Source organism: Sparus aurata, chromosome 21, assembly GCF_900880675.1.
Source record: "Sparus aurata chromosome 21, fSpaAur1.1, whole genome shotgun sequence".
Classification (NCBI taxonomy): Eukaryota; Metazoa; Chordata; class Actinopteri; order Spariformes; family Sparidae; genus Sparus; species Sparus aurata.
The window spans coordinates 12,465,381-12,487,725 of record NC_044207.1 but is presented as its reverse complement, the minus strand read 5'-3'; the positions used below and the strand labels follow the sequence as shown (position 1 = coordinate 12,487,725).

The window sequence follows — 22,345 nt, the reverse complement described above, 5'->3', positions numbered from 1 at the left end:
TTCAGATTGCTGTTTCCTGAAAGTGAATAAAAAAGCGACCAGATTACAAATATCTAACCATTAAGTGTTGAATGTCAGCAGTACAAATAGGAGCAAAGCCACTATTACAAATGTTTAATCTGTGCATTCATGATGGGCAACAAATGACTGCAGAAATGCCTTTTTTTTTTTTTACACCGGGCTGAACAGCTGTGTGACATGAGTGTTGGTGTGTACCATCCATAAAGTTTTCGCCAGTTCTGGCAACAACATGCACAAGCAAAGAATAAAAAAACAAACACTGTACAATCTATTTTCATCATTAAGAAACGTAGATAATTAAAAACTATTGATAAAATTAGTGCTTTCAGCTTAATTGTGTACATACAGTATGTATATATATAATATACCCTGCCCTCCCCTGTAGTGATTCATATCAACAGGTCTCCAACATTTGAGTCAGTTTATATATAAACATGCAAATCGACAGGAAGTCATCCAAACATTAAACTGATCACAGAGCAGTGTGGGAAGCATTTAAATGGTATTTTGACAGAGACCTCAAACAACTGAGTTTAACGCGTTCCCAACAAACGGCTCAACACTGGAGCTGCTTCATCTGTCAGTTCATCGATCTAATTTACAAAAAAAAAAAAAAAAAAACACATTACTTGTTTGTCTGCTGCTTCAAGAGGGACAGGATCAATTTGGTTTTGTTAGCTGTAACTGCACGACTCACTTTAGTGTTTTCACTTCGACTGAGGTAACGAGAAAAAAATGCTGTCAGGTCCACCACAACCAGCTATTCACTGAGGAATGAAACCCCCCCAAAAAATCCAACTGAACTCAGCTCTGAAAAAAAAACAAAAAACATTTTGAATTGCTCCAAGTGCAACACCAACTGGCACTTATTTCTTCACAACTGAGTTCAGCTGAATATTCACCTCAAGAGAAAGAGCCACTAGAGGGCGTCAGACTGAAGAAAATAATTAAATATTTGCATTATGTCCTGGCGATTCTAACTTTACCTCATCTCCAAATGAAACTAACTGATGGTAACTGCATGGATTACTTCTTTATACTACGAGAGTGTTATTATGTGGGTTGTTGTGTGAACGCAGACATGGAAGCTTCAGGTGAGCAAAGTGAGGATGAAAAACAGGTTGTGGACAAAAAAAAAAATGGGCCCCTACACGAAAAGAAACGTAGTGTGAAGTCTCTCACTTGGATTTCAAGTCAAGAAGCAGCAGTAGTAGTCAAGATGTTTGTTGTAGCTGACCGTTCAGTGATGAATGCTTTGAGCACTTGAAATTCACCGAACACCAGTTTGAGACACGATTGTGGCAGAAAAGTCAAATTTGACAGCGAGATAAAATGTCCTTAAGCAACGGCGAGGGCTTTGCAATTAAAAGGAAGAAAGAAAACACAACAATAAAATACACGATTGAATATAATCTGTACAGATCAAAAAAAAAAAAAAAAAAAACTAAAGACAGTGACACTGAATAACATGATTGTGATGTTGCCGTCTTCTCAGAGTTCACATGAAAAACATTCTCAGTGGTCAGACAATGGACACGACGACGACGACGTGTACAGGAGGATGAAGCATCCCTCCTTCTTCACTCTTCAACAACAGAGTTTCATTTGTTTTCGGTATCTTTAAAAAAAAAAAATCGTTCTTCATGTGGGTTAAAAAAAAAAAAAAAAAAGAAAGAAGTCGGGGTCCTCAGGAGGCGTCTGGAGTTTCTTCTCAATGGCACAGAGTTTCTGCTCGCTGCTCCTCCTCAACACTTTGGCCAAGGAAGAGGAAAGTTTTAAAAGATGTGAGCTACAGTCATTGCTGCGTTGCTTGGTTCACAGTGTGTGTGAGTGTGTGTGCATGTGTGTAGATTGGGGGGGGGGGCGTCAGGTGAAGCTAACACCAGTCAGCGATGTAATCAAAGTCAGAGAACATGTGCTGCTCGTCGGTGTTCAGCGCTCGGGGTTCCCTGGGCGGGGTTAAGATCGGAGCCTCTGAGGTAAATTCATCATCGAAGTTGCTGACATCGTTGGCGCCCTGGATGGTCGGCACAAACGGCGGCCTCACTTTCTTGGCCAGCAGTCCGTTCCAATCCATGCTCTGGGGGCAGACAGAGAAGGTCACAGTAGTGTTCAGTAATCTTTTGATGTTTTGCGAAATGAGCTCATTCACTTTCTAGCAGACAGTAAGATGAAAAGGTTCAAAGAGCTCATGGGTCAAAAAAACTTTTAAAATATCCACCTCCCTGAAACTGTGAAGTGCACCAATTACAAAGTCAAACTACTCCTTTAAATACAATGTTACAAATATAGAAGAACAATCTTGTCCTCACCCTGAAGAATAGATGCTTCTTAACCTCCTCTGCATCTCTTTCTCCTGCTCCCAGTCGTCGTTCTGGACTCCTCCTCAGAAGCTGAGCACAAGAAGAAGCAAGACATTTGATGAATATTAAACTGATGCACTATGTGGACACGCACTGCTCATTTACTCCGCACTGGCAGAGTTTTCCCTTCGTTCTTGATCAACGCACCCTCCTCATGATGGAGATGGCCTCGGTCGACAGGAACCGTGGGTAGCGGACTTCATCGTTGACGATGCTGTCGAACACCTCCTCCTCATCGTCACCGGGGAACGGCGACTGAAGCGAGACAAGATGGACAAAGGTGAAGACACAATAAAAGCAGCCAAAAAATGAACCATGCTGAATACCTACAATAATAGTTACTCAACACGCACTCACCTCCCCGACCAGCATCTCAAAGATAAGGACGCCCAGCCCCCACCAGTCCACAGCGCGAGTGTACGACGTTTCAGTCAAAACCTCGGGTGCTAAAAACTCTGGTGTGCCACAGAACGTGCTGGTGCGGTCCCTGAAACCCATTCCTGAAAGCAACACAGATGCTGTTCAATTAAAAAGACCCACCTTCTGTTGAACAACCACTTGTCTCCAGATCCTTCAGCAATTTTTCTAGTTAAATCTTAAAGCCTCAAGAAAAATGTGGTTATTTTATTTTACCCTCTTTGCAGAGCCCAAAGTCAGCGATTTTCACATATCCCTCTGTATCCAGGAGCAGGTTATCCAGCTTCAAATCTCTGCAAATTAAAAAAAAGAGAAAAGATAAGAAAGACTTTCCAAAGACTCATCAGGGTTTGTACAGTGTTTTAGTAAGAGTGAGTAACATCTGAGCACTTTTCAAACGGTTTCAAGGCAACTTAACCAAAAATGTCCAGACTCTCAAAACCTTTAACATCACATCTACATTGTTACTGTAAATGCAACTGTGAAAAATACATTTTACAGGATTCCTTCTGTAAAACATGAAATGACAATATACACTGATTACTGTGGGTATAGTAATCAATGTATATTGTCACTTCGTGTATTTTTACCAGCTCTTCATATTAAGTTTGATTATGATTAATCAATTCTTGCTCATTTTGAAGTCATGAGACAATAAAAAATATGACAGAGTCATCATTTAAATTTTTTACAGGTTTTTGGTTTACATGAGTGATTGTGTTGATGAAACACCAGGTTATGTTGAAAATCAAGCATTTTTCAATGATACTGTTCACATTCAAGCATATTCCCAACCTTGAAAACATGACGAATTAAAGTTTAAGTTAAAGTTAAATTAAGCATTTTCCAAAGACTTTGTACGAACGTTGCTTCATGCTCCAAAGAGAAGCAGGTGTAAGATTGAATGACCGAACATCACTCAAGCTGCTTACCTGTACACAATCTTATGGTCGTGTAAGAACTGTAATCCCAACACGACGCAGGCTGCGTAAAATCTGCAAAGGTGCAAAACACAGTAGATTACATAATGAAATCTAGATAATAAGCTCCCAGCACACTCATGCAGATGATTCAAAGTATAACACACTGAGGGGAAAATTGTTAATAGAATATGTAAAAGCCAGGTGAGTCAGAATACATATTGACATTCCCCTGAAAGTATAATTCTCTGTGCTACTAAATAAAAGAGAAAATAACCCTGACAGTAAGAGTCAGGTGTAGACACTGGTGAGGAGCGTTCACTCACACAGCCCTGGGCTCAGAGAAAACATCAGCATGGATGTGCATCATCAGGTCGCCTCCAGCTGCGTACTCCATGACAAAACACACGTGCTCCTGCGTCTGGAAACACGCAAACAGGTTGACCAGGAACGGGTGGCGGACGCTGTTGACCGTCTCAAAAATCCTCTTCTCACACATCAGACTGTGAAAGGGAAGAGAGCCGCATCAGATTTGTGCTCGTCCACTTACAGATACAGAGGTCACATAAAGATTTACTCCAAAAAAACAAAAAAAACCATTTGTGTTTACCTGTCCACTTCATCACGAGCCACGATGTCTCCTTTCTTCAGCGCTTTGATGGCGAACATCTCTCCTGTGCTTTTATATTCTGCCAACAACACCTGGGGAGAAAAAAGACATTTCAGCTTTCTGCCTGCTCCGTTCTGATCGACTAGAGCTGAAACAATTAGTCAATTAAGAAACTGATTCTGCAATTATCTTTAAAACTGGCACAACTTAATATATCAAGCAGAATTATCTAACGTTTCCTGGTTGCAGCTTCTGAAACATCAGGATTTTATGCTTATGTTGGTCACATAAAAGAAACAATATGAAGACGTCACCTTCAGATTTTAATGAGCATTTTCTTACTTCTTTTCTACATTTAAAAAAGGAACAATCTTTGAAAACAGCTGGTCTATTAGTAAAACCATATCAGTTCATCTCTCATATAAAACATACCTTTCCAAAGTGGCCACGTCCGAGGACTGCAACACATTTGAAGTCTTGGAGACTGAAGTGGAACTGCTCTTCTTCCCTGAAAAAGGATCAGTTTTTACATAATTTCTATGATTAATTAAATGTAGAGAGACGTTTATGAAGCCGGTGGTTTGAATACAGAACCAGCATCAAAAAGCACGAGGATTCAAAGCCAGGGGGCAGTGTTTACACCCATGTTACTATTTCAGCTCCACTCAATATTTGCATGTCTGGACACTACAACTGAAAAGAGATAAACTAAAAAAAAAAACTAAAACACAATGGTGGCAGGTTGTCAGCAGCATCCTTGGTTATTAACGGAACAACACTGAGCAGGAATAATTGTATTCTTCCAGTTGCCCTTTTCAAATAAAATACTCCACCTCATCTACATGCTTATGATGCAAGCATGTGGCTCTCTTCCCACCTTATCTCTGCGTCTTTCTGGATGGCGGTGAGCTCCAGGTCTGGATGCTGCAGCTCCTGCTCCGCCACTCTGTCCAGGTCCGGCTTTAACGCTATGCTGTTTCTCTTGTTCAAGAAGTCAAACGAGGCAAGTGCGTCCTGCGGAGAGAGAACACAAAGCAGAAGGACGGACAAGTGAAAAAAATAAATCAATAAAATGAAACCAAGCAATGTGAGCTTATAGCCATTATTTATTACTGGAAACATACAGTAACGCACATCTGTTGTGTCTCATTGTAATCACAGATATGCTTTCATCTTTGTTAATCACTACTTAATAATATCTGCATGGCGGTAATTTTCAGGGATACAATAATAAGGAAGAATTTGATAAAATGTTTAATCACTAAATCTGTGACTATGATTGGACTGAAGTTATTCTTTGGTTATGTTTAGGCCTCCTGATGACCACAGGTGTCAAACAGTGACGTGAGCATCATTTATTTGGGACTGTTGTGCCTTCGGTGTGCTTTGCTGCTTCGCATCTCATCTTATCTATCTAATTCTCTACGCAGGCTTTTCTCGTCTGGCTCGCTGCACAGACATTTACAGGAACGGATTCTTGATGTCCATCTTCATACATGACTCACAAACCATCTATGGTTGCGTCAGCTCAGTGCCTTATCAACAATACCTGTGATTCCTAGAGCAGCCTACCTGTACTTCCTCCTTGTCGGGCATCTTATCCTGCACCAGCGGTTCTCGGATGTTGTCATGGGTCGGGTAGTGTTTAGGTCCTGGGGTGGGCTCTTTGTCAAAGTCCAGCTTGGTCACCAGCGGGTCGCTGTGTGTCGACAGAGGTAAACAATGTTTTTTTTAAATGCCATTCCATAGTTTTTATAAGTAAACAATTACATGTGAATCCCTGTGTCTATGTATGCATAAGCGTTTGTGTACCTGCTGGGTGTGGGTGAACCAGGCAGGCTGCTGGGCCCAGTCTCAGCTGCCTGCGGGCTGAAGGAGTTGGTGCTGACGGTCGGTATGGCTCTTCTCACCAAGCGGCCCCAGGTGGCGATGTTGATGTTCATCTGAGGGGCTCGCAGGAAGGTTTTACCTGATGATGCAGAGGCAACAGAAGATGAGCAAAGAGGTGATGGTGTTGGTTTAAGGACAGGGGGTAAAAAAAAACGAGGAATATGTGTAAATTGCCCCCAAAATCTCTCCTTTTCTTTAGCAAGCAACTGATCAGAGAAAGATTAATACTGCCTTCAGTGAATCCAAACTAGTTTATTGACAATTAGATATGCAATCCAAGCAAAAAGAGTGTGGTTATGTTTTCTCACCTTGCTGCTTCGAGAAAATCTTCTTTTGTCTTTGCAGCTTTGGTCGTCTCTCAATGACAGGATTGAAAAATGTTACCTATGCACGAGAAAAACAAATATTAGACAACAAAGAACACAGACGTACAAATAACAAAGAGACCAAAGTCAAAGTGCACATAACTATGGTGTTCAAACTTTCTGTACATTACGGCCACCAGGAGTTGTTTCAATGTGACCGATCAACTGTCATCAATCACTGTCAATAACAGGCAATGTGTGTGTGTGTACGTGCACGCATGCATGTGTGACTGTGTGCACCTCAGCAAAAAGCATTCCCTGTGGCTCCAGGTACAGACACATCCCATGACGCTGGTTGTCCAGGAAGTCCTCCAGCCGCAGAAACTTGACAGCACAGAGCGAACGCCAGTCCCGCCAGTACACCGAGATCTCCAGCTCACGAGACTGCAGAACACACACACACACACACACACACATACATACACACAAACAGATGTGAAACACACGGACTATGTTGTCCAAACAACACTGAGTCAACAGCATGGAGGTAGGTCAAGGGCAGAAATGTGTGTGTGTGTGTGTGTGTGTGTGTGTGTGTGTGTGTGTGTGTGTGTGTTACCCGGTCCAGCTCCAATGTAAACTTCTGGTCCCAGGCTTGGTTGCTAACCGACCTCCAGCTTGTCTGGTCGACTACTGTGTTGTCAAGCTTCAACACTGCGCTGATCTCATCTAAGGACACACAAACTTTATCTGTTAACTGTCAACAGTATTACAGACATTTTCTGATATATCTGTAACTTCATTGAAGCTCAGTGTGACAGTGTTTCTCCTATTGATGTCTATTTATTTTCAGCCAGTGTACAAGGTCAGGTCTACTCACTGGAAAGCTCCTCGCTCTTTGTCAGGTTCCGCGAGCTCACACCGCGGTTGCGGTTTGCTCGGCTAATGAAGGATGAGCGCGTCTCGCTGGGGCTCCAGCCGGGCAGCGGGACAGGCGCAGCTTTGGAACGACCGGGGACATTTTCCAGAAGGTCCTGACAGCCCATGAGCCTGACGTCCAACGTGCCTGGAAGTGAGACGATAACAGATCCAGAGATCAAATCTGTCCTGGTCCAAGTTGCTCAGTCAAGGTATTAAACTGCAGATTTTACCTGGTGTTTATTTGTGGATATAATTTCAAAATAGATCGGTGAAAATATTTACTTTTGGTGTTTTATAGATGTTTCACTTAGTTAGCCCAGTTTTAAACTAGTCTAATTCAGCTTTGACAGTTGCAAAAATATCACAAAGACAAAAATTCTAAGCTTGAAACATTTAACACTCTACCTCCAGACTACCGGAGGCCTACAAGCGCTGTTTCTATGGTAACAATGTTACGGAAGCCATGAGAAAGAACGAGGTCAACTACTGAAAATCAAAAACATCCTTTTAAAAGATGTAACAGCGGCTGATCACTTATAAGACGTGTCTCTGTCAGAACTGCTTCTCCGTTAGAAAATAACTGGAACTGTTTCGCCAAATGTCACGTACGTGACTCAACTCACATTTATAAATTCCAGGAAAAGGAGGGAACTCATTTGGAAGGGTTACAGTTTTCCCCCCCAATCACACATCACATAAAAAATAAACTAACAACATACTCAACGGCATTGGTGGGTATTCTGTGAAAACATGATGCTGATCATTTCCTCCACTGTGGTCATGTATACAAGAATTTATGCTTAACCGTCCGAGACATTTGAGGTAATGAAATAAAAGAATAAGTGATGAGAAATGGGTATGATAAGACAAACGTAAACAGCCTCGGTTAGCTGTTAACTGAAGCGTGAAATTCATATGGGTTGATCAGAAGTTGCTTTATTAATTACCTATTAGAAAAGAGATTTGAACTTTAGATCACTTTAGAACCCCCCCCCTCACATGAGTAACGGAAATATTTACGTTTTTATAAACTTGAATGAACTTCAGTCAGCAACACAATGAGGATTTTCACTAATCATCAGTGCAGATATTGACACACTTTACTAGTTTGATACTATAAAATGTACATTATTTGTCATGGATTCAGAACAAATTAGTCAAAACAAGACAGCTTGGTGAGATTAACTGACTGTTCAATCAGAGCTATAGTCTTATCTGTCTTCATTTAACCAGCTTTAACAGATCCATCAAGATGGCTGATTGTTTCTATGTGACTTAGAGAACTCTATTAAAAGGAACAGTTGTATAGCAGTATGCAACAGGAAACATTAAGATCTAAACTAATTTGAGTTCTTATAATTACGCCAAAATCATTTCACTTTTATGCTTTGCTGGTAAAACAACAGAATGACGAGGACATCAGAGGTTAAGTGAAAACTAATCCATGTGCTATCCGCAACCATCATTTTGTTACCTGTGAGTGCGGCGGGCTTGGTCACGGTGCTGTACTGGTTTTGTGTGGAGATGATGCTGGATCTGGGACTGAGGGCCGGTGAGGACAGCAGGGACAACTCCTCCACGATGCTGTTGCTGCGAGGGTGGTTTTTTGGCAACTCATTGAGGCGTTGCTCCAAGGAATATCGCAGGAGGTCGAGCTTTTGACTGGACTCGTTAAAACGAGCCTGAGCCTTAAGAGGGAAAGGAAGGAGGAAAGGAAGTACAGCGGGAGCAAGAAAGGAGAAAGAGAGAAAACATCAATTACTTGACTTGCGTTACTTTAGTAGAACTAAGCAAAAGCACAGGGATCCGTTTCATTTATAGCCGTTGAACTTGCATCAGGTTTTAGGAGTTTAGAATCTGGTTCCTCACACAGACCAAACACAAATATCTACCTCTGAATGTGCCCTTTTTTCTGTGACTTTTCCCGAACCCAGGAGTTTCATAACGTTCTTGGCTCCCTCGGCCACAGCCGACTCGATCTTGGCATGGTGACACAGCTCCTCCACCCGCAGGTCCAACGGGCTGATGATGGGCTTGTCTGGTAGGACAAGGAAGGACGTGATTCTTTCATTTTGACATAATTGCTTATAAAAACTTGTGTGCACTGAAGAGGCATCTCAAAAAAGTCACACAGGCCATTACTAATTGATCACTGAAAGCAAAGGCTCACCCATCACATCATTGTTCTCGAAGCTCAGCTCGCTTGCCTGACTGGCCTTGAGGATCTGCATCCTGATGAACTCGATCTTCGTCTTGCTGTCCTGAAGCATCTGCTGTGCAGTCGCTAGCAATTTACGATCCTATGAACAAATGTAGAAATGAAACAATCCGTAAAAAAAAAAAAAATCTCTATATCGCTAACACATTTCATATGAATTAATGTTAAATCACAGCGTTTGACAACATTTTATTTTCCAAGTCAATAACTTTATGTCAGGTCTTTACAGATTACCCTAAATGCGACACAATTGCGCGCTTTTGTTGTCGGAGTGTAACACAAACAGCCAGGATGCCAGTTCATGCCCTTAATTGGAGTCAAAGTACAAGTGACTCCATGGAAAATCTTATTCATCAAAGACTAAGGTGGAATCTTGTGTATTGTAATTAGTGACGCTCTAACACACACACGCGTGCAAACACACACACACACACACACACACACACACACACACACACACACACACACAGTGGAGTAAGCAAACTCCACCCAGAATTCCTCTCAAGTTTAAATCCTGCTTGTTGATGGCGCCGCGCGCAGGAAAGACCTCCGTCCAGCAGGCATTTCCTCTCTGACATCAGAACAGGACTATTTCCAACTGGAACTGTCTGTCTGACCTTGGAGAGGTCGCTTACAAAACACTGTGACCTCCCCTGGTCAGACAGACAGTGGGGGGTCATGTGGCAGTTTTCAACCCCATTTACTGTACTACAGTCACAAACTGAGGCTCTGCAGGTAGTTCTTGAACTTCTGTGTCTCTATTGGTGAATTCAAGAACTCATGTCCGGAGGAGACTTCCTAAAGTTCTCATAATTTTAACACCAACCTTGTCGAGAAATCTTTGTAAAATTGTTCATTTGAAAAGTGGGCACAATATTTCAGTTCATCTTGCGTTGTAGACAGGATTACATTGCTGAAGCATTCTGGTGGGTTAGTCCAATAAATATCTTAAGTCAAACATTTCCAAAAGAAAGCAAAGAAACAGCCCCACACATAGCTACCCAAAACCCACAATTTGTTGTTTTTACACATCCAGTATCTGAATAGATGAAATAAGATATGACATGAATAAAATTGAGCTTTAGAGGATCTGGTAGACAGATAAATATCGATAAACTGAAAAACACAAAACCCAACTCATATTTGGGCTACTAAATGGCTAAAGTGTAATACTATTACTTTGTTGAAAATATCTTTGTCATAGTATTTTGTATCTTATTTTGATATCTTTGACAAACAAGTATTTGTAATTTGTAACAAGACACATTCTGATCTGTTAATACATTTTTAATCCGTTAAATTCTTAACTGTGATCAACTGACTGATGATTATCCTGCTTTGGACAGAGCAAGGTTAGCTGCTTCCAGTATCTTGCTTAGCTAAGCTCCCTCTCTGCTAGCTTTAGCTTAATATTTACCGCACACACACACAGAAACATATAATGAAGGTAGAAGTATCTCTGACAAAAGTAGAGACGACACTGCTGAAACACTGCGCTATACTAAACCGTCTACTACAAAGTGGCTTCAATTACTACTGACAGACACAGGAGCCAAGACGAGCATGAGCGACTCTCAGTGCTCCAGCTGTTATTAGTCCATACACACACACCTCCCGACTAAATTATAGTTTTTCTCTCTCCGAGTATTACAGGAGCCACAAGGACCCGTAAGAGCTTTGTGAACAAACAGCGGTGCGTATGACACACAGTATGTGTCAGCGCCTTCTCATGTTTCCTCCTCCCCTGCAGTGAAGCTGTAAAAGCCAACATGTATCACTCTACCACCTGCAGACTGGAAACTAGCATGCTCACTCCTGTTTTCATGTGATTACACGGCACCTTCCTAAACCGACTTGTGTTACTTTAAGTTTTAAAAACAAATTCTCAAGCCACAGGTGATTATGACTATGGAAATCTGTGTTACAGGATACACGTCCGTCCTGTGGTTCTCAGTAGAAAACATCTACACCAAGATCAATTAACAAAAAGCCTTAAAGTAAGTAAGTAAGAGAAAAAATACGATTTGCATGATGGAGAAAAAAAGATTTCCAATAATAGTGGCAAGTGAAGTAAGATTACAAGCCAAGGTAGGAAACACTGATCTAAACCAAAAGTGTCAAATATTTGCTGGTTCCAGCTCCTTAAATGTAAGGATTTGCTGGTATTTCTTTGTCATTTATGATAGTGAATGAAGGGTCTTTGGGTTTTGGACTGTTGGGTGGACAAAAGAAGCAATTTCAAGTTTTTCATATTTTGCAATTTATAATGCCATTTTATAGGCAAAATAATCTGCTGATTAAGCAATAATGAAAATAACTTAACTGCAGCCTGACAAACTCTGTGCACACAACCATGGCAAGTGATTCAAAGTTGAACCAGGAAGTTCATTTGTAAACCTTGACTGATGGACTTTACAACAGTTTGGATGGTAATTTTACTGCTCACCCCGATTTTCTCCTAAAAATAAGTTTGCCAAACATGAGATTTTGTCTAAAACCTTAATTATTGGCTGACTCCTCCAGTTAACTCCCAATTTGATGCATTTTTAGTGATGTCAAGATAGGTAATAACAAGTGGGTACGGAGGAAGACCCAGCTTGTGTGAAACTGGATTTGTCCTTTAAATACGGCACGAGAAGTGATGCGTCAGACTTTATACACTAGGTAACTGACGTGACCTAGCTCGAACCTGAATGTCAGGCATACCTCCCCCTCCCCCTCTCCTGATCCTTACCTTGGAGGGCCCGTTGGAGTACATCAGAATCATATTCTCTGCACCCTGTTTGACCTTGAGCTCGATGTCATTCTGTCTCTTCAGGGCGGCCAGGCGGCTGCTGCTGGTGCACATTCTCGCTTCACTGTTGGGGGTATCTGGGGTCAAAGGGCATTCTGGTAAAGACAAAGGGAAAGTATGAGTTACAACCTTATGACCCTTGGGAAATAACCACAGATATATGACTCTGCATGTGCTACTGGAGTTTGTCGCAAATATACACCAATTATAAATAGTAACTCAGCATGCATGTGCTATTTTGGGCTGCCAGCCATTTTGAAGTTAGCTAAACAGTCCTGCAGTAAAATGACCTATAAGACTGCTAACAAAAACACGTCAGACAGAAACATCATTAGTCACATAATGCACCCAGAGAGGTCTGCTGTTTATAATTTGATGAAGTTTGTTAGCACAAGTCTTCGACTGACTCACTTTGTCACCCACAGAAAGAACACCACAAGTCAACAACATTGAGATATGACATTTAGCAACATTTCAGATCAATAAATGGTGTCAGAGGCTAGATTTCCTATCAGATCAGATGTGTCTTTTACTTCTTGGCTTCATTATGAAGACACAGAAAACACAAGAGCACACAAATGTTCAGTTTGACTTGAATTTGATTTGTCATGCTGCTTTGATATTTACCAACTTAAACACAAAACCAATCAGTGCATATTAACAAGAACGTTCTGTTATCTCATTGGCTCTCCTGAAGCCTTTTAAAAATTCAACAGCAGAGGGAAACTCTGGGGCCACCTCTATTCTGAGCAACTGACAAACAAAACAAAAAACAAGTGTGAACTTGCAGACACCTACTACAGTCACATTACCACACAAATACAGTGACATCACTGTATATGTAAATGAGCTGTCAACAATCTTGATGATGATACATCCAAAATATCTCAATTAAAAACTTTTTTTAATACTGCATTTTATCAGCCAGGACAACATGCTGCTACTGGGCCAGATATATTTGGGATTTTTAGTTGCGCACACACTAGCACACACACACACACACACACACACACACACACACACACACACACACACACACACACACACACACACACACACACACACACACACACACACACACACACACACACACAGACACACACACACAGAAATCGTCTGAGTTGGACCACAGTTCTGGGCGATGAGCTCACTGTTTTCTTGTGTTTTTTTTTCATGCCTGGACTCGAAAGGTGCACTGAAAACCCCTCCCCAGCCTGATCACTGCAGCACCACGCGAAACAGTCTCACTCACACACACACACACACACAGACGTACAGGTGAGGTGGGCAAAAAAACCTGCCTGACTTCTCCTGACTTGACATGCAAGTTCAGTTTCAGAGTCTTGGGTGTCATAAAGGAACTCCTCTTAAAACGGTCCCTTGAAAGTGCCACAGCCGAAATACAAACATTTCCATTCTTATAATAAAGTAGCCCATTGTGTATAAATGGAACTGGAAGTCCTTTAGCTAAATTTCTCTTGAATAACTGCAAAACAAATACCCTAAAAAAAACCAAAAAAACAATCTGATTTCCCTGAAGGTTTCTTGAGCCTGACTGGCATTACCTAAAATAACAGTGGTGAGTAAAATCACTTATTCTGGAAGACGCTGCCAAACACAGATAACAATAACCAGCAGGCGGGTCTGTGAGTCACTCACTCTGAATGTTTCATCAAACAGTGTCTAAAAGATTCCTTTGAACACCTGCGGGGTACGGACAAAAAGGAAGCATGTGATTCTTTGAACTGAGGGTCTAAATGATTCATCTAATAGCCCTTAATAAGCTGAGAGGGGAATCACTTCTGAGGTTTCTGTTAGGGGGCAGGAGGGGAGGATGTTGGCCTTGCCAGGGCAACGCTCTCATATACAAACGAAGTGAGAGAGGCATGGTGGGATAATCAGAATGGGCACTTGTGGATTCTCATCAAAAGTCACATATATGTAAAAAAAAAAAAAAAAAGCCTGCGGCACAAGGTGAGACTTCAACATGAGCTTGGGGCAAAACCGACTTCAGCATTCAAACAATCCACATTGCACAATAGGAGTCACAGTGATTACGTTACGATCATGTTGAGTCAGCATCATGAGAAAGTCGTTTGTGAAATGGACAAAGGCACACGTGCACAAGTGCAGCGAATGTCATCCATTCTATGTTTGAGGCTTTCCTCTGTGTGTGTGGGGGGTGCGGTTTGGTCAAGGTCACATCATGCCAAGAATTTAAGGACCCTTCAGCCCTCCCTCTCAGGGCGGTTCAGCCCACGCTGGGCCTGAGGACCAGATACCGAGCTACTGAATAGCTACAGAGCTGATGTCACTGCTGGACAGCTGACAAGGGGAACCCTCCCTCAGATTAACCCCATCTGTATCAGGCGAGAAACATGCTAACAATACTCTAGAAACAATTACATCGTGATTTGGACCAAAAACTGGGGAGGATACTTGTCACTTGAGATCTAATACGAGGATGACTGGAAGTAAAACAGAGTGGACTTGCATCCAAGTCTCTTTATGAATGAGATAATATGTGACAGGGGGACACGACTGGTGACCCTGCGTCAGAGCTGCTGCTGCCTGAGTGCAAGTCAGTCCATTTCTGGCCTCAGCTGAGTGGCGGAGAAAAACCAGAGCCCCCCTCAACTTTCTCCTGGAACAAAAACACATTCTGGCTACTCGCAGAGGCAGAGCAACTCCTTCCTACTAATTCGGGGAACAAGTGTTGTCTCTTGTGAATTTGAGAGTTTATTTCAACAAGTCGTCTCATGACTGTGGAGCTGAGCTTCCCCTCGGTCTCTTCTCCATCATTCTGCGCCGGCCAGCGACATTCCGCTGCAGTCGCGTCACTTAAAAGAAAGCCCTCGTTCATCAGATAGAGAGTCACGGAGTCAAGCTAAATTTGTTCCCACTTAAGATAACCATTTACCAAGACAACCTCCCTTCCCTCCCAAAGCACACACACAGACACACACGCACGCACACACACACACACATCCCTCCTCATCTACTTCCTAATGTCAACTGAACCGGGGGAATACGATGGTAACAGGCAGACAAATACCATTCCTTCTCTTCCTGAACTCACCCGGACACTCGCCACCAACAAATACTGCATAAGGCAACTTCTGTGACGAAACTATACTGAACGCATCGCCGCTGTTGTGGTTAACACTCTACAAATTCCATTGTTGTCCACAACCACACAGGAGCAGGCTTTCAACAGCCTCGGAGGGGAACAATCGCCAGCTCATTGTAACTGTCGGAGGAATGTGGAATGCAACAATGTCGGCCTCTGGAGAGTGAGTCACCTCAGAACACTGAATGTACTCTGTGCGTTTCTGTGTTCATATAGGTGCTGTTCTGCCAAAATGATTTACCCGACCATGCTTTGCATTCACAATACACAAGTGTTTTGGTGACATTGCTGAAGTGATCAGAACAATATTAGGGGAGGGAAGTTGTTGCTGTTCTGTGCCGTCATATCTGGGCAAAACGAAATCTCTTTAAAGCAGTTTTGACTGCCTGCAAGAAAGTCATCACATGGAAATAGCTGCAGGAAACCCTTTCAACCAAGGACAACAGGACTACAAATGTCAATTTGTCAATGAAGCTAGGGTTGGTAAGCTATTACAGAAGCACTTTTTGTTACATTAGTAGATAAGCTCTTAACATCCCGGCGGCAATCAAGAAATCAAATGCTCCGACAATAAATGACGAAAAACATTCTGTGAGTGTTGCAAGTCTCTAATAAGCTTATCCAATCATTTCCTTCGGCCCATGTGAAAATACTGAACAGGCTACCTGTCCGTCAACCTACGTACCTGCGTGCACTCAGCGTGAGTCCACGGCAGGGTTAGGCGTACGTATTGCTAAAGCTATTAGCGAGCAAGTCGCACAACAGTGCAAGAGAAAGTGCAGCCAAAATTTCCAAGTATTAACAGCAGTTAGTACTAACAATAGCCATGTTTGTTGTTAACATTCACACGATAATGTTATGTGTTTTTGGAAATGTGAGTGAGGTGGTTAGCGATGACAACTATACGTTCAGCAGCTTGCTAACTCAGAGGCATGAAGCACACAGACCCTGAGCCAAAGAACGAGTCAACAGCAGCAGCAGTGACAATAACCAAGTACCAGAAAAGCGCATCGTCTCTCAGCCACACACTCTAGTAGCTGCTCATGTTAGCACAAAGCACACACTTACAGCTGTAACGGGTAACTGTTGCACCGGGTAGCCTTTCTGGACTGCGGCACATTTGTGACGGCTATTTTGCTTGCGTTTATGTACAAACCCCAATTCCAATAAAGTTGGGACGTTGTGTAAAACGTAAATAAAAACAGAATACAATGATTTGCTAATCCTTTTCAACTTAAATTCAATTGAATACACCACAAAAACAAGATATTTAATGTTCAAACTGAAACTTCATAGTTCTTGTGCAGATATTCACTCATTTTAAATTGGATGCCTGCAACATGTTCCAAAATAAATGGGATAGGGGCTACAAAAGACTAGGAAAGTTGAGGAATGCTTAAAAAACACCTGTTTGGAACATTCCACAGGTGAACAGGTTAATTGCAAACAGGTGAGTGTCATGATTAGGTATAAAAGGAGCATCTACAAAAGGCTCAGTTGTCACAAGCAAGGATGGGGCGAGGTTCACCACTTTGTGAACAACTGCGTGAGCAAATAGTCCTACAGTTTAAGAACATTTCTCAACGTACAATTGCAAGAAATTGAGGGATTTCATCATCTACAGTCAATAATATCATCAAAAGATTCAGAGAATCTGGAGAAATCTCTGCATGTAAGCAGCGAGGCCAAAAACAAACATTGAATGCCTGTGACCTTTGATCCCTCAGGCGGCACTGCATTAAAAACCGACATCATTCTGTCAAGGATATTACCACATGGCCTCAGGAACACTTTGGAAAACCGCTGTCAGTTAACACAGGTAACAAGTGCACACACATCTACAAGTGCAAGTTAAAACTCTACAATGCAAAGCGAAAGCCCTATATTAACAACATCCAGAATGTCGCAGGCTTCCCTGGGCCCGAGCTCATCTGAGATGGACTGAAGCAAAGTGGAAAAGTGTGCTGTTGTTTGACGAGTCCACATTTCAAATTGTTTTTGGAAACCATGGACGTCATGTCCTCCAGGCCAAAGAGGAAAAGGACCATCCAGACTGTTATCAGCACAAAGTTCAAAAGCCAGCATCTGTGATGGTATCGAGGTGTGTTAGTGCCCATGGCATCATGGGTAACTTGCACATCTGTGAAGGCACCATAAATGCTGAAAGGTACATACAGGTTTTGGAGTAACATATGCTGCCATCCAAGTGACGCCTTTTTCAGGGACGTCCCTGCATATTTCAGCTAGATAAGAGAAGATGCCGGGCCACATTCTACATGCGTTACAACAGCGTGGCTTCGTAGTAAAAGAGTGCGGGTACTAGACCGGCCTGCCTGCAGTCCAGACCCGTCTCCCATCGAAAACGTGTGGCGCATTATGAAGCGCAAAATACAACAGCGGAGGCCCCGGTCTGTTGAGCAACTGAAGTCGTATATCAAGCAAGAATGGGAAAAGTTCCACCTACAACAGGGAAGGTGATGTAACACAATGATAAACATTGTCCCAGCTCTTTTTGAACGTGTATAGAGTGAATATTTGCAAAACAATTAAGTTTATCAGTTAGAACATTAAATATCTTGTCTTTGTGGTGTATTCAATTGAATACAAGTTGAAAAGGATTTGCAAATCATTGTATTCTGTTTTAATTTACATTTTACACAATGTCCCAACTTCATTAGAATTTGGGTTTGTAATTGTTCGAGTTGTTCATGTATGCATTAGACTAAAAGGCTATGAAGCTTGTGGAATGTAGTGAATTGGCTGCTAACACATGTCCCAGCTAACTAGCTAGAGCTATGGGCCAGTCTGCGTTGGTGTTGTCAGGCAGGAGGGAGGATGTGGGATTTTTTGACTCGGATGCTTTCAAACTCTACCCTGCTCATGCTGATGTCTACAATCTTACCAAACCCCTGCTTACAAATAAACTGTATGAAGAGACTGACCTTTTTATACACAGTGTGATTACGATATGAACAGTATGCAAAATACTGCTTCTATTTATCCATCTATATATACACACTCTGACCCAACTACAACAATGACACGTTATACTGAAGCAAAGTAAGGCAGAGGATTGGCTTATCTTTACTGCTCGGTTAATGATTACTAAATCGTCTGTGGCTGCTCTGATGGAGTGTTTTGTGTTGTTACCTAGCAGTTCTTCGGGGTCTTTGACCACAATGTGGGCATTGAGCTCCTGCAGCTCCTGGTGAAGCTCCTCAACCTTCTTGTTAGATTTTTTCAGCATGTTGTCAACATACGCCAGACTCTTCTTGTCTGTAGTGACCTAAGGAGAGGAGAGGGGAGGAGAACATTTGACAATATAACTAATAACTAAGATTTAAAGGGAAACTCTGCACATTTAAATCATGAATTACAGTTTACTAGTCATGGGGAGAACTACTCCACCAGTGAAGACAGCTTTATAATGTCTGTTGAGATTTAGGAGGAGCCTTGTGCTTAGCCTTGAAGACTTCAAACTAGAAGACTGATCCTAAAAGTCGGGATGTAACCTCTCCAGTTTTGACTCACCACTTTAAAAAAAGGTCTGTGACTTTACCTTTCGTAGGTTCTCAGCACCTTCTTTGATCTTCAGCTCCTTGCGGATCTCGCGGCGGATCTGCTCCTTGATTTCATCCAACTTCTGTTGGACCATGGTATCGGACAGGTCCAGGTTGTGTCCCAGACCCAGTCGCTCTGCCACCAGCTGGCCCCTGGCATCCCCCTGAAGAAGGACAGAAGAGGAGGAGGAGAAAAAAAAGAGGAGACGAGAGGAAGAATGCAATTTAGAGGAGGTCATTGAGGGAGGAGGAGTAGAAAGAGGAAAATGGGATAGCAGAGAAAGAGGAGGAGAGGACATAGAGAGGTCACTGACTCAGTCAACAAACAGACTGTGCACACTGGCATTCTTTTGAGTTGCATTTAACCAACAGAAACTGAACTGAAGCTATAAGCTCATTAACACATGCACTTCCACTATTTCATTGGCACCTATTATTGCTAATTTATGACAGCAGTAAGGAAGCCATTAAGATAGAGGAGGTGATACACATGGTGATAGAAAAACAGATCTGGGGCTAAAAGTAGCTCCTAACAGGTGAATTTAGGAGCAACTCCTAAAAATAATGGGCATGTTAGTTGTAACGTTAGGAATCCTAATTTTTGAAAATAAGAGTTATTCACAAAACATTTTAAGCCTAAAAGTCGCACTTAAGTCTGGGAGACCTTAGAAGTAGTCCAGAGGACTCCTAACTCGCTAAGACACAGCTGAATGTTTTGGAGACGCTAAATGACAGGGAATTATTAAAACGATGTCGGATGGACCGCGAAGGGATTGAAGTTGTGGTTGAGTTGGTGAGGGACGCAATAACGTCCCCAACCAACTGAAACAATCCAATAACGCCAGAGTTCAAATGTTTGGCAACACTCCGGTATTTGGCTACGGGGAAAATGCAGCTCTTCGCACGGGACTAGTATTACCTGGGGACCTCAAGTGATTTAGAAATTATCCCACCATGTCCGTGTGGCGCATTCACACAGGATAAGCCAAGTCTGTGGTTTTACTCGAATTTACTGACATTATCCCCCGGGTCGATCACGGAGCCCTTGCTGGAACGGTTAGATAAGGATATTTTTAATATAATAACTGGTGAGCCTGTTGAAAGATGGAAAAATGTTCCTAACCGCATGCTGCCATGCATGTAATCCATCTAATCATCTTTCGAGATTTCGCTCTTCTGATGAGCCTCCTAAATTTGCACCCAAAATGCTGTCAAAACTTTCATTTATAATTCCCTACGCAGCCTCCATAATTCTCGACCGGGAAAAAGGCCGAAAAAAGGTGTGGAAAACACAAAAAACAACCCCAAATCACAGAGATGCCGATTCACACAGGACTAATATTATCAAATGACCTCTGTGTTTGGCGAACTATGGTAGGTAATTTGCGGTGGAATTTTTACTTTACAAATTACAGACATGGCAGATTTGCACGGGATTAAGATCACAGACGACCTCCACAATTATTACAAATGACTGGAGGTCCCCACGTTACACTAGCCCCGTGTGAATAGGGCTTTTGTCAATTGGAAAAAGTTGCATTCCATCAATACACAAATTGTCTTTGACGCATGTTACAATACACTGGACATTGTTGCGAAATGGCCCGGATCAGCACACGATTCCCAAATTTTAATGGAGAGTGGTTTGACGCAGCTTTTCGAGCAAATGCCGCTTTTATTGGCAATTCATGTTTTTCATCGCAATCTTCTAATTTGTAATTTTTGTACGAAGCGTTTTTGTTTGGGGGGGGTCAATTAATTCTCCTCATAAATACATTTCTTTATCCAATATCTTTTCATAGGCTTTGTCATGGGCTTGTAGGCAACTTCCTTATTTTCACTTTATGCATTACGTAGCCTAAATGACTTTTCAATGGGCTGCCCTGTCACTCAACAACCAATCACCGCTGTCACCGCTTCTAAGTGCGTCCTTATAAAATGAAAGCATCCATAGCAACAGAGAGTTACTTCTAGTTTAGGAGTTCACTGTTTTCATAACTAAAAGTAGGTCTCAGCGGCTTTGTGAATTACTTTTAAGAAACGACTCCTACATAAAAACTTTTAGTCTGATTTAGGAGTACTAAAAGTCTTTGTGAATATGGGCCCTGGTCTGTAGCTGATGCACCTTTGCTGTTGGAGACCTAGAAAGATTTCTGTATCGTTGAAAGGCTCGAAACAAAATAGTTGTTTGTACAAGTGTTGAACAAAGCCAGAATCAACCAAACTATGAAACTACGGAATAAAATACTGGAAAAGTTTCAAGGCCGCCGATTACAAGGCTGAACGTCATAATGGCAAAAGTAGTTCCAAACTAGCCAGATGTTAGAAGTCTTGTTAATTGTCTACTTATGTTATACTCTGACCTGATTAGTTGCGTCACAGCTGGAGAACCACTTTATGCATGTATACTAAGGTATACAGCAGTTGAAACCAGGAAAAGACAACATTTACACGGTAAGTGCTAACTACAAACAAAATGTTTGGGTTTTTTTTGTAACTTTCATTATATCATAACAATGTACAGAAACAAGTGATGGGGGGCAGAGTGGCTCAAACAGAGACACCATCCATCCTGTTACAAGATGTTTCTGAAGTCACCGAAATCAACAGTGTGTGTGTGCCCTGCCTGAGTATCAAGAGGTCAACTCAGTGTTGTGGTGTGTTTGAACTTGATCTGGCCTCTGCACAAGGTGTTTTCACTGCTGCTGTCACTCACCATTTACCTGCATCCTAAAAAGCTGTCACCTTACCTAAAGACGGATTAGAAGTCACTTCCTGAATGGCTTCAGCTGTAAGTCCATCATGAACACAATGGGGCACCAGTGACGTTCCACCAGTTGATCACAGCCTACGTCTGCGGCTATGTGACTGTGAATAATCAGTTTATCCCTTTTTGATTACACCTGTCATCAATCTACATTCTGTGGTTTAAAAATGTAGAATAAACAAAATATAACATCACCCTTTAATTGTGTTACATGGTTACATTTCACTTTAACCTAGGAGTCATCATAGCTCAAAACAGGCAGGATTACAAACGAAAATATAAGGCATGCCTTCACATTGCTACTAATTATTGCTCAATTAGTAATGGCTATTCAACAACCTCTGATGTTTTGGAAAAATCAAAATGTAAAAGGTGAACCAGAATTCGCCACCTTTTGAAAGCCTCTGAAACTGTGCCAGAGTTGAAGTG

The 22,345-nt window shown here is 42.0% G+C and overlaps 1 protein-coding gene across 2 annotated transcripts in view; it reads right to left on the bottom strand.

Moving 5' to 3' along the window:
* Positions 1–99: 99 nt before the first annotated feature.
* Positions 100–22,345, bottom strand: part of pkn2a (protein kinase N2a) — a 30,330-nt gene continuing 8,084 nt past the window's right edge. For both annotated transcript variants that reach the window (XM_030403785.1, XM_030403784.1), the window contains exons 2-23: positions 19,149–19,313; positions 18,740–18,875; positions 12,400–12,554; positions 9,618–9,747; positions 9,340–9,485; positions 8,922–9,135; positions 7,407–7,592; positions 7,146–7,255; positions 6,827–6,970; positions 6,530–6,605; positions 6,144–6,300; positions 5,904–6,030; positions 5,209–5,345; positions 4,764–4,839; positions 4,332–4,423; positions 4,048–4,224; positions 3,734–3,796; positions 3,018–3,094; positions 2,742–2,884; positions 2,532–2,639; positions 2,334–2,414; positions 100–2,101 (exon numbers count right to left, since the gene is read on the bottom strand). In XM_030403785.1, the coding sequence (XP_030259645.1) occupies positions 1,898–2,101; positions 2,334–2,414; positions 2,532–2,639; positions 2,742–2,884; positions 3,018–3,094; positions 3,734–3,796; positions 4,048–4,224; positions 4,332–4,423; positions 4,764–4,839; positions 5,209–5,345; positions 5,904–6,030; positions 6,144–6,300; positions 6,530–6,605; positions 6,827–6,970; positions 7,146–7,255; positions 7,407–7,592; positions 8,922–9,135; positions 9,340–9,485; positions 9,618–9,747; positions 12,400–12,554; positions 18,740–18,875; positions 19,149–19,313 (2,904 nt within the window). In that variant the 3' untranslated portion in view covers positions 100–1,897. The remainder of the gene's footprint in view (positions 2,102–2,333; positions 2,415–2,531; positions 2,640–2,741; positions 2,885–3,017; positions 3,095–3,733; positions 3,797–4,047; positions 4,225–4,331; positions 4,424–4,763; positions 4,840–5,208; positions 5,346–5,903; positions 6,031–6,143; positions 6,301–6,529; positions 6,606–6,826; positions 6,971–7,145; positions 7,256–7,406; positions 7,593–8,921; positions 9,136–9,339; positions 9,486–9,617; positions 9,748–12,399; positions 12,555–18,739; positions 18,876–19,148; positions 19,314–22,345) is intronic.